The sequence below is a fragment of the Coturnix japonica genome, chromosome 2, assembly GCF_054131305.1.
Source record: "Coturnix japonica strain WE chromosome 2, WE-NBRP24, whole genome shotgun sequence".
Lineage (NCBI taxonomy): Eukaryota > Metazoa > Chordata > Aves > Galliformes > Phasianidae > Coturnix > Coturnix japonica.
In genome coordinates, this window is record NC_140664.1 from 62906426 (window position 1) to 62919569 (window position 13144).

Consider the following 13144-nt stretch of genomic DNA (forward strand, 5'->3'; position numbering starts at 1 on the left):
TCTAGGCAGCCTGTGCCAGGGCCTCACCACCATTATAGCAAAGAATTTCTTATATCTAACCTAAATCTACTTTCTTGTACCCCTTGTCCTGTCACTACTCTCCTTGATAAAGAGTCTTTCCCATGGGCTCCCTTTATGTAACTCCCTGGAAAGCTGCCATAAGGTTTCCCTGGAGCCTTCTCTTCTCTCAGCTAAATAATTCCTCCCTCTCCTTTCACCTGCGAGCGACACTTCTTTTGATGCAGCCCAGGATACAGCTGGCTTTCTGGACTGCAAAGTACATATTGCCATCTCATATTGAAATTTTCATCCACCAGAGCCTCCGAGCCCTTCTCCATTGGGCTGCTCTTTATCCACTTGTGGCTAAAACTACTCATTTTTTGTACTGTCCTGAGGTAAGCGTCTTGGCTGCTTCAATTACTGTGCTGAAACCATTGTTCAAATCTCACTCTCCTCTGTGATAAGTGTATGCAGTAGTCACTATTTCCCATTATATGTGATCATCCTGTGACCATCAAAGTTAAGCTAGTAAGAAGAGGTACACATCACTGGAGATAGATATTAGCCAGTAAAACCATCCTTAGAAAAGAAATGTAATATAAATTGCTGAATACATTCTCTGAGCTACTGCTTCAGTTCTAGCAACGACAGAATTACCAAGGCTCAAGAAGAAGCAATCTAAAGTAGAAAATGTTAGAAAATGTGGAAATTTCACCTTATATTTTCTTGAGAAGAACATAAATTTCAGACAAATCTTTATTGTCCCACCAAACATTCTGTTTTTTCCAAATTCTGCAGTTTGCTATGGAAAAAAAAAAATAAAAATAAAAATAAAATAATAAAAAAATAGGAAAGAATAAAAGAAAAAAGAAAGTTGACTGAAAGTTCTCAATGACTCTGGAGACATCTGTGTTCCTTCATTCCTCTGTGAGCCTGTTGAAGGCTTTCCAAATCTTTTATGCAGTTAACTCTCTTAGCCTATGTTGTACCAGATTTAGGGAAGGGGGATAACAAAACTGCAAATGTTTCCTCCTGAATTCTAAAATGGTAAATCATAAAGTCATCAGAATTTCTATGAAAAATATAGATTCTGTTGAAATTCATTAATGTTATTTACAGCAGGGCCATTTGCTGAACTTTCTAGTGAAAATGAATCTGTGGTTATGTCCTTTGGGATCTCACCTGTGGTACAGATTTAGGCTATTTTGAAGCAGGCTTCAGAGACCAAGGAGTTTGTATCAGACTCTTGCCTATTTGAGGCACGCTCCTCGGGGAGCACCCCTAGAAGCCAAAGCAACAGCTTGCCTGGAAAGAAAAAATCCAGAAAGCGAGGCTGTCCTTGACATAATTTCTTCATGACACTGCACATGGATAAGATGACACTTGTTCAGGCGTCATTTCTTTTGTTATTTGATTTGTGCTTTAGATTTCACAAACTCTTTCATATAGTTCACCAGGGTTAATCAGTGTGTAAAAATGTGTAATCTTATTTCAGACAGCAGCGGTTTTGGTTCTGGTTCAAATCAGAATGTCTGGACTGCTCTGCCTCTGTCAGTCAAAGGAAACTAGCAGTTGTAATTTTTAGGACCTGATTTAGTATGAGCCAGATAAAATACTGAGGCTAAAATGGCTTTACACCGTATCATAGCACAGTGGATGTACAAAATGATTTACCTTAATGTCCCAAACTTAGGCATGTGGAAACTGTCCAATACACTAACCAACACTCTGTGCTCATAGATGAAATAACACACTTAAACAAAACCAGGCATTGCTTTTAAGCCTGTCTTAAAAAGTGGCAGCAGTGGCAATGTCTTCTGATTTTAAAAATCAGGTGGTATCTGGGGAAGTAAAAAAATAAAAAAGGCTGTTCTTGAGATATTGCAGCAATAAGGAATCGAGCACTGTGATATTGATCCCTGATGCAAAAGACTGACTCAGATCCATGGCAAATACCCCCTTGTTTAATTATCAGTGAAGCAGCATTACCAACAGCCTGCATGCAGTAAATCTGGCTGCTCTCTAACAGAAATGGCAGCCAAGTATGTTAGCATTTTGCCATCTACTGTCCTCAATGAATCTCTCAAGGAAGGAGAAGTCCTGGTGACATATTCATTGCCTCAGGATGGATGCAGACACAATACACAAACAAATGTGTTACATTTCCTTGTATAAATAACTTCATAGTGTTACAGAGAAGGAAATCTCCAAGGTCCCTTAGGGAAGACATAGTTGATTTCTTTTTGTATGTTATTCTATGGAAAATGTGGCAAACATTACAAAAGCTTGATGCAATATATTATTTTGGTGTTTGTTGTTGTTAAAGATAATTTATTTACAATATCAGCTGTGGGTTTCTGGGAGATAAGTATTCTGTGATGTTCTGAAAATGAGGGCATAGCATGTATGGTCAATTTTTATCAATATGTATTTATTGGTTTGTATGCATTTTGCAGCTATCCTGGACAGCAGCCAGAAGTGAATGTTTATGATCAGATGTTGTAATAACCTTATCCACGTGAATTTTAATTAGTCCTCAGATATGGCATCCAAGTCTGGCCCAGCCAGCTGGAGAACTTCAGGCTGGATTCTGTAAGTTTTATTCATGCAGAGTAGCATTCAGATGTACTTGTCCCAATGAATTCAGCACTGTGTGTTTGGCTGATATAAAGAACTGTACAGCAGTGTCTGAATATAGTCTGAATGGAAGCAGATAGAAAGATCCAGCCGATTTTTAATCAGACACTTAGTATGTTTCTTATCAAGGACAAGTTTGAATAATCATTGGTGCCAATTATTTGGGTTGTTTTTTGTTTGTTTATTTGTAATAACTATGTTGCCCTTCATTTTGACAAACTTAAGGACGTTTTGGACAACTGGAAGTACTTGACCACATCACCAGTGCCCTCTCATCTTTGCTGACTGATGTGAACACCCAGCAGACCAAAGCACAGGAAACTGGTGGGAATGTGACTAGTCATTTGAATGCTGTGAAGAGCAGATCTGTGGTCACACAAGCAAAGAGAAGAATAGGTCAGCTCTTGAGAAGGGCTTCTCAGCAGACAGAACTACAGAAGCTGGCCTTGCTGGCACCTGAGGAAGTCAGCATGCCAGGCACAGAAGAGCAACCTCACCTTTGTGTGGATACTGCTGAGAGGGGACCAATCCAGGCAGGATTTTCTGCGCATGTTACCTTGGGCTGCCTGACCCAGGAGCAAACTTATAGAGACAAAGGTTCCTCAGCTTATCCCATATCCCAGAGCCCACCAGCTCTGCCAGGGAAAGCCTGTGCTTCATCGCATTTAGTGAGAAAACAGCTCCTTTATTCTCCAAGTGAGGTGCCTGCCAAAGAAAGGCCAAGAAAAGAGCCCCATTTTCTTTTAGCCCAGAAGCTCAAAAAATTGGCAAGTCTAAACTGCAGGCCTCCAGACTCATTTGAAATGGAAGAGGTGAGGTGGATTTTTGTATATTGCTTGCTGGCACTGTCTGTCTACCCATATTTGTTGTATAGGTGCAGATTCTCTTTTTCAGGGCGGAAGCTAGAGAAATTACTTCAAACACCATTATGCAGCATTATGGGGAAAAGCAGTGGGATTTATTCTGCTCATTGAGGTTTTTATTATTTTAAATTGTCATTGTGTTGGGATACTGTCAAGGAGGTTGGCACTAAAGTTACTAAGGTAGGATTCATTCAACCAGTATGACAGCATAAGATGCCAATATGTTTTATGCAGCGCTGGGTTGTTGGGGTGGTTATTTTGTTGTTGTTTTTGTTTTGGTTTGGTTTGGTTTTTGCAGGAGGAAGTTGCAGGAACACTAATACAGGTGGTAAGGGTTGTTTTTACAGATCCAACCATTAACCAGTTCATCAGATTGGTGTTTTTTTATATTTCTTTCCCCTGTGCTCATGTTCTGATGTGCTTTTTTGGAAAGTTTTACCACAAAATTATCCTTGGTTTTACAGCAGTGTTTGAAATATTTTATCACTCTGTAAGCTGAGCATCCTAAAAACAGAATAAATCAGAACAGCAGCTTGTTCTCATATCTGCTGTCAGCAAAGTCCATGGTACTCAGCTATCTATGTGTTTTAGCAACAGTGGGTTGTCAGCAGGGTTCAACATGAGGTAGCAGAGACCAGGATACATGCCAGTCCTCTTATTACATCTAGATTTGTGTCAGCAGAAGTTTTTCTGGCCGCAGTACTGCAGAAAAAGGGCTATAGTATAATTACTTCCAATCATACAGACCCCTGAGGGAGAATGACAGGAATACTCTTGCCTATCCATCCGCCCAGCCATTCTCTCCAGCCATTTTTCATGAGTGAGGAAAAGAAAGGAGTCTTACAATTCTATTGTAAGAAATACAGAAAGTAGGAGGAATGGGGTAGTTGACAACCCTATGAAAACATAGGGAACTTAGGAGTGAGGAAGGGAGGGAGGCTCAGAAGTTTCTTCCAGTTTCAAAAACATTGGAAAAGATTAGGTAAAGGTAGCAGCATTCTTCTTAAGAAAGAATGCTTATCTTTTCATATCTTTACAATATTTTCCTGTGAAAGGTTTGGTTCAGCCTTTGTATCGACAGAGCTGACTCAAGAGTTGATATTTGAGCCTGACTTTCACCCTCAGTGGGAGAGATGTTGCCTTTCAGAGATCTCCAGCACAGCAAATTTGTAGTCCCAAGGCAGTCCTTATGTCTTCGCAAAGCACTTAGCATGCTGGACTTGCAGCTCTGTGACTAGAGGCATATGTAGAAAGGGAGACACTGGCAGAGCAGTGAATGCAAATAACAGCAAACTCCCCAGTTTGACGTCTTAAGACAATTTTGGGAATGTCATATCTTCAAATTAGGTTGTATGTACACTGTTTAACTTCTGGATATTCTCTGCCACATCATTACATTAAGGCCGTAATGGCAGTGTACTGGCTGAAAGGCTTAGGCCCACCTACATTGTTAGTCTGAACATGGCCAGTAGCGTATGTCTGGAGGAGAGAAAAAGAAAGTTATGTATACAGTGACCCTTCTCTTCCTGGACTTTGACAGGGAGTGATTTAGAGATCTCTCAAGCTGAATACTGCAGGTACCTAAGATACACCTAGCCTGCATGTATACGCATTACTTGCATGTAATGCGTTCTTTTCTATTAAGACTTTCTTTGAAGGAAGATTATGCAGTATCATGTTGCAGTGTTCCTATTGATACCATGAAAAAGACAAACAGGTTTTCATTCTAGAGGGAAAAGATATTCTAACTTTACATATGCTATTTGGCAGGAATTTGCCTCTATGTGGTTATATTTCTTTGGGCTTCCACTAAATCATAGGGGTTTTTTAGGGATGATTCTCTGAGGTTGTTCAAACAAGATTGTTAGTGTTCTTTCAGGTTGGAATCATTTCTCTATTGATAACCTGAGGAACTCTTGGGAGGCTTCACAGACTACCTTAAGTCAAGAACAAATATTTTAAAAAAAGAAACAACCCAAAAATGAACCAGCAGATTTAATGTTTTCACTTTGAAACATCTAGGTTTTATTATTATTATTATTGTTCCAGCTCCTTTCCCCCCCTCCCCACTAATCATTACTATCAATATGAATTTTTCATCTTCCTTTCCAGATTCAGAGCTTTGAGGATGACATTCCATGTGGAAATACTCCTGACACCACATCAAGTGAGAGTTAAGATACTGACATTTTGCCAGATTTATTTTAAAGCAATGTTTCCACGTAGTTTCCTCTAAAGCTTTTCATAATATGTTTTCCCTCTCTGCTCCCATCACTTCTGGCACTGGATGCATTATTCTAGCATGGCCAGTCTAGACTTGATAAATCACAGGCATGTAACATTTACTCACCTTGTCAGGGAGACACAGCAAATGCACCTGAAGAGAGAACTTCACATGAAAAGCCTTGAGGGTCTGGGGCATCCATATGATGTTTTAAGCAGACTTCTTTACACTTCCAGATGACACAAAAGCTTCATTCCCACTCAGGGATTCATTTGCCAGATCCAAATGACCCCTTACCTGCCTATTTCCAGATCTAGGATCAAACATGAGGTTGGAGATAACGGCTCTGCAACCACTATATATGCAAGTCAACCAGGACTATACAACCATGACATTCTGGTGGCAGCATGGCCCTGCTCCATCATCAGTCTCCTACACCACACACACCGTCATCACGTGAGCAGACATAGCACTGAATTGTGTTAGAAAATAATTGTTTGAGGAGTGTGTGAAAGGATTAAACACAAAGCTGTTAGACCAGATGTTACGCTGTCATTTGAGGCTATCTGAGCTTGGATCCTGGGAAGCATTTACTGGCAGGGGCGGTGGTACTGGAGAAGATGGCTGTTCAGTCCCCAGAACATGGAGTGTTTGGCCTTGCTCCCTAGAAAACCTTGCTAAATTGGTGCTCAGAGCAGCACTGGCAGGCTTATTTTTCTTGCTTTTTTTTTTTTTTTTTTTTTTTTTTAAAGGACAGAACTTTTGTATGAAAGAAAGTAGTGTGAATGAAACAGTGAAGGACAAAAGTCAATGAGTCCTTCACTTTTGAGGACTACATTATATCAATTTAGTGGAGCTGGCAGAAATAATTAAGCCACTCAAATGCATAAGTAGGTATCTCAAAAATAATAATAATAATAATAATAATAATAATAATAATAATAATAATAATAATAATAATAATAATAAGCTATCTATTAATGCTGATCATTTAATTGTGTCATTGATTGGAGCTACAGTTGGAGGTATAGGAGTGAAATCACGAGCCTTTTGAAGGCAGTGGCCAGAGTTCCACTGATTTCTGTTAAGCCAGTGATTCCATCAGTGTGTGTGGAGTTTTCTCATTAAATACTGGAGCTGAGTAACTGTGATAGAGTACATAATGAATTCTCTGGATCTGGATCATACTCCAGAAGGTTCTTTTCCTTTCTTTGCCCAGCTGTAAAAGGTGGCTACACTATTTAATGATAGAGGCATTAGTTAAAGGAGTTTGAAGATTATATACTTATATCAATATATCGGGGGGAGAGGGGGGAATCAACTGTATAACCTGAATAGTCTTCTAAGACAGGAATAAGCAACCTGAGTGTTTGGTAAAAAAAATTCATAACAGAGAAAGCAGAAAGTAGTTATTTGTTTTTAATTCTGATGTGACTCATATCTAATTAAGTGATCCATTTATCATACAATTGAACTGCACTTATATAAAGATTTATGCCTTCACAGCAGCGTGTTTTAGAATTTTGTTTAAACACTGCAATCTCTCACTCTTTCTTACTCTGTTCTTTTAGAGTTGTTGATGCTTGGCCTAAATTTAAAGTCTCTTTTATGGGCTCTATTCATGTTCTCTCTCTTTTTCCCACTGCTATTAAATGACGTGCCCCTCCATACCCATGGGATTCTTACTACTACTTCAATTTGCTTTGTATCGTGGAAGCAGTCAGAACTTACCGATTATGAATGCGATGTTGTTAGTTAGTGAATAACACTGTATCTTACAAAGATTCCTATCAAACTGCAGAATTTATCTCAGACCAATAAGCAGAGACCCTCAAAGTAGGAGCTAGAGTGGGAAATGCAGTCCAGGTTCCATCAGGAGCCTATGCAGGGAAACCTCAGCTCCCAGGAGAACATGCCTGAAATTAGATTTGGACTGAAAATCATTGGGGATACAGGCTGCCTATTTTTCAAGGCTCGTGCAGTGCCTGATAGCATTAAGGGCCTGTTTTCATTTGTTTGCAGGCTCTGTGAGAAGGGGTATGAGAGCAATAATGAATGTTCTGGAGCCTGGCATGACCCTGCTGAAATGGGATCTTACCTGAGCAGAGAAGCATGAGGTGCCCACCATGAGAAGAAATAGAGATAGATAGGAACAGACTGCTCTGCCTAGATGGAGCATATTAGAGACGGGTGACTTATGAAAGTGCCTGTCCCTCTGGTATTGTCCCTTGGCTCTGTAGCCTGGCCTCAATTTTAGTCCAATTGCTTAATTTTCTACACTCCCCATGAAAGCCAATTCCCTGGCTGCTGTGTGTCTTCTTTATATTTCTCTATAATGTAGATTCTGGCTGTTTAACTGCAGTAGGCTTTATGATAAGGCTTTTTTTTCCCTCTCTCTTGGCAGAATGCTGAGACTTAATTTTAAAAGACGCTCAAACCCCCAAACATCCCCAAATGACTTACAGGGAAAGCAGAGTGTTTTCTAGCTCTGTTTTAAAAAATATTACAATCTTTTTTATTAGGCAATTTTATCATTGTTATAAATAAGTAATTGTACTGGAGAGAAGGGATAATCCTTATTTAATTAAATTCATCTATACTCCCAGGTTGGCAGCAACCAGACATATGTGAGACTAATACCCACAGCCTGCCTGTATGCATGTGCAATTAAAAATTCACTCTACAGTAGCACTGGCAGTTTAGTGTTGCTTTTGGCATTTACAAATTCTTTTATTTTGTGACTTTTTTTTTTTACCATACACATATGCTGGAGCAGATGTTGCTTATTTGTTGTTTATTCAAATCTGTAGGCTCTGGCAGCTAACTCCATTGTTCTGTAATGAAGCTTTATTCACTGTCCTGTATTAGGACCCAGCAAATGCATGACAGGCAGAGTTAGCTCTCAGCAGGAACTGCAGTTATTGTCCTTACTTATTGGCTGTTTATATTCTAAAGCTCACAGTTGAGAAAGCTGGCTGGGCAGGGTAAGGGGCTGGGGGTGCTGTGCGCGGAGGAAAATTGCTTGACTCCACTCACTGTATCTTTGCCCTGATGAGGTGCAGGCTTGCATGCAAACTCATCTGTTGCAGGGATTTCATATTCAGCACTTGAAAAATAGAGCTGTTTTCCCCCTCTGCCCCTTCTTCTGCCTTGTTCCACCCCCCACCCCTGCTGCTCCTTCCTTTTTCAATTAGCCTTTGTAAAGCACTGGGTTTAACTAAAGGGTGTTTCAATGTTGTTCATCCCCTTAACTCAGCACGTGCCTGAAAATTCATTAGCAGCCATGTCTATTAAGGAGTCAGTGTTACTTGGGTGCACCTTGTAGAGTCCCTCTCTCTCTTGCTTCTTTGCTTCCCTCTTCCTCAGCGGGGTGGCGACTTACTGAGAAGCAGGAATTCCTGCATGGCGCTGACCCGGGCATCGAGTGCCAGCAGAAAGGCATTAGCCTGCTGGAAAAGCCCATGGTAGCCCAGGAGGCAATCAATCAGAAAAGTAACCACCTCCATCTGGCTCCCTGTGACATGGTAGCTAGCTACTGAAGCATTTGTGATTCATCTTGTCCCAACGAGTGGTGCCAGGGATCGCAAACACCCATTTTTTTGCAGCAGCTGGGAACGTTCTAGCTTCCCCGCATGCTGAGCTAAAGCGTTAGCTCCTGTGACTTATCAAGTGGCAATTCTTTCAATTATCACACCTTCACTCCTCCCACTCACAGACTTCTCTTACGGTTTGGCACCATGGGAATATTCACAGAATGCAATTGGCATTTCTTTTAATTGACTGAGTGCCAAGAATGTGAATCCTCTTTGTTATCTATTACCCATTGTAATGTCTGCCTGCAACTGAAGCAGCAATGTCTTCAAAAGGGCAAGAGGAAAAGGCACATATATTTCCTGTGCTTCCGAGAGCATAGGATTTTTCTACATGCCTTTCTCTATTTTCAGTGCAAAGAAGAGTTATTTAGTATTTCTTATTTACTGCAGTACCTGCATCACAATGTTTTTATTTGCTTACTACACAATGATTTTTAGTTTTAAAAACAGAATAAATAAAAGGGAAAAACAAAGGAACAGCCAATGAGGACACTTCCTAAAGTGGCAATCAAGATCTGGAACTTAAAAATGTCCTATAATAACTCTTCTGTTGGTGCTGCCTGATATTCATGTTAAGCTTTGCAATTGGTTAATGATCACATAGGGTCTCCTGTTATGAGGTCTCCCTTCAGAAAACACAGTAATAGATTCTTAATAAACATCTATATGTTATTGAGGCAGTTCATTTGAGTTAGCATTGCGCAGTAAAAAATAATCTCCACTCCTTCAAAAGAAGAGATCCAGGAAGACACTAAAGAGAACACTCACAGTGTTCCACATTCTGTGCAACAAAGATAAGTTTTGCTATGTTATTAGTGGAAGTTGCTCTTGGATGCTTTGCTTTTTGGTCTCATTGCTTGGTAGGACATGACTCTTTGCACAGCACTGCCATTCCCCATATAGAGGAAAGAGCACGTCTTTCTCGGGGTGTGGGGAGAAGCCCTCTTTGTAAAAGTTTTATCTTCTGCAGGTGACCTGGCACAGAGGAGTCAACTGCTTTTTTTTAGCTGTTTTCTTTTGTTTTATGATGCTGTAGACTACATTTTTCCCATCTTCTGACCACAACCATTTAAAGGCCTTTTCATTCTTCCCATTTCTCTACATAAGGCACTGATAAGTGAGACTGAGAGGAAGCTGTGTCATTTTCAGACGTTTTGTAGTCTGAAGAAGCCTTGAGGGAAAGTTCTGTGGTCCCAGAAATAAGCAAAAACTGCTAGAAAGCAGAGACTGAGAGAAAAGAGCAACACTGAAAAGCAAAGTTGTGAAACGATGGAGACACAGGAGGTGGTGATGCCCACAGTCACCTGGGCAGAAAATAGACAAGCAGCAAATACAGGAAATCTGGCACACTTCTGAGATGGTCTTTGGGAAGGTGAGCCACCTGCTAGTGGTGTCAGGAAACTCTGTCCACAGTCCTCAGGTAGATACAGCCATCTCAGGGATTCCAGGGCTTGTTTGATTTTCAGTGAGTACATTCCTAAAAGTCATTGCACATTCGTAACATTTTGTTGCACATATGTGTCATATTTTAGGTCCTGCAGACTGATTCATCCTAGCGGGAAAGGATATGCATATACTGCATACTTAAGGCAGATGGCCCAAAGAAAGTTATAAAAACCTGTTGCTGTTTAAATCTTAGGTGGGAGGAAAGAAAAAATACCTTAGGTCTTCAAGGGGACAACTACATAGTTCAAGTGGTCAATTTAGATTAACAACTATAGCTTTTTTAACAAGAAAACTTCTGAAATGAAATCTAGCTGTGCAAAAATTGCATTGAGGTCTTGAAATCAGGCCTTTTCTAATATTTTTTCCTCTGCCTTTCCTACCTACATCCTCAACAGAGCACAGCAGTACCAGAGCCTTGCCTGACCTCCATCATGCTTGCTAAAGGTACCAGATTGGCCATTTGGACATTAAGCCTCATTCCAAAATTCATCCAACCTCACATCCCACTTCAGAGCAGATTTGTGAGAGCATAGATACCTTGTTCTGATGCTACCATATTGCTTTGCCATAGCTGTTAAGGAAGAGGACTTGTTCCTGCCACTGTCAGTGACCCCTTTGAGAAGTGGGCTTTGCTGTTATCTTGTTTTTATACTCTATAAGTTTTATACTTGCTGGTCATGTTTTTATACTCTAGAGAAGTCAGATCTCTTTCTAGATGAAAACTGAGATTCTTATTCAATGCATCTTCTACATACTTGTTATCTGCTTACTGATACTGAGAATTTCTCCTTGGAAAATATCACTGACAAAGAGGCAGTCTCACTAAGCTTGACATTCTTAGGCCTCCTTATCCACACAGTTCGGTGGATATCACCATGGAAATAGAGCTGCTGTAATTGATCTCTACGAAGCAACACCAAAAGCCAGACACATATTCTGACCTCCTGATTGCTTTGTCCACTGCTGACCAGGCAGAATTTGCAGGACCCTAGCAAGACCAAAGAGGCTTCCCACTCATGTTTCTCAAAGGTCTCTGTAAGTTTTGCCAGAAGCCGTTCTTCCTTTTGTGAGGTGCACAGAGCCCTACGAGGCTCTCTGCAATCACTTATTTTTTATTCATTATCTTTGTGCAGCTGCTACTGGGAGAAGTTGTGATGTAACATGATCTACAGTGTAGGCTGATGACATTCAGCTCTACCTCTCATTTTCATCAGAAGCAGACACAACCGTCACCCGTCTCTCCCGACATTTGGCAGCAGCATGAATCTGAATTAATGACAGTTGGCTGAAGCTCAACTGAAATAAGATGGAAGTGATCCTGACTCTCAAGGAAAAAGTAGGAGGAGGACCTGGCAAAGTTTGAAGCTGTTTCATCAGCTGAAGGAAGATAAAAGACCATTGTCAAAGTGACTGCAATTTCAGGTTTTGACTAGATTCATCACTACGCCTAACCTCCCAGTCTGCAGAAACATCATCTTTCACAGATAACTGCCTACAGTGTTCTCTCTTTTCCTGTCAAATTCAGCTCTTAGATTACTCATTTATACTCTTTTTTTTTTCATTTCTAGGGCAGTGTGTTCTTGTGTAGGACAAGCAGGAAGCGATCGGAAGCTGTGAGTGGCAGGCAAGGCAGACGCCTTGCTCCAAGCACGGCAGCTTGCAGGGGTGTGTCTGCTGCTCTCAGTGACAATGTGTGAGATTCATGATGCCATGCTGTGTTACCAGACCTGATGGGACCTTTGCCCCCATCTACTTTAAATACCTTAAGGGGGCTTTCTGTGGACCAAATTGTTTGGGAATATTCTTAAGAAGGGCAAAGTTGGAGGTTCCAGAACCTCTGTCAGCAAAGTACACACACATCAGTTCTGACCTCCTCTGGAGAGGCAGAGGGTGGTTCACTAGTGCAAGGAAGGAAGGAATATCCTTTTCAGTCATGCAGAAGGTAGGGAGCACACTACTTCTCTTGCCTGTGTTCATCTACAATTTAGCTAGGAATGAACATTAAAAAACAAAAGTTTTAATTTTCTTTAATGAGCAGCTTGGTATATTGTTATCATCTAATTCAGTTCTTCTACAAAGCTTCTTTCCACAAAACCTGTAATGCACGAAAGTGGAAGAGAGAGCCAGCCAACCCACCCACCAGCCTCAGGCGCTTCACAATGGAGTATATTCATACCTGCTGTCACAGTGCTGACTGTAGGGCAGAGCAGATGTACTGAAGCTAGTTTTAAATCAGTAAATATGTCCACCGGCATTAAAGCCTGCTAGTATGCAGGTTGGATATCAAGGGTTGTCTAGCCACAGCATTAAGGAGCCAAGTTTGCCCTCTCACCCAACTTCTCCAGCATGTTTCACAGCCTGGGCAGAGCTCCAGGCTGCTG

At 40.8% G+C, this 13144-nt stretch overlaps 1 protein-coding gene across 1 annotated transcript in view; it reads left to right on the forward strand.

The window, feature by feature from the left end:
* Positions 1-13144, forward strand: part of ITPRID1 (ITPR interacting domain containing 1) — a 55065-nt gene that overhangs the window by 14539 nt on the left and 27382 nt on the right. The window contains exons 5-6 of the mRNA XM_015855069.3: positions 2863-3449; positions 5613-5667. Of these exons, the coding sequence (XP_015710555.2) occupies positions 2863-3449; positions 5613-5667 (642 nt within the window). The remainder of the gene's footprint in view (positions 1-2862; positions 3450-5612; positions 5668-13144) is intronic.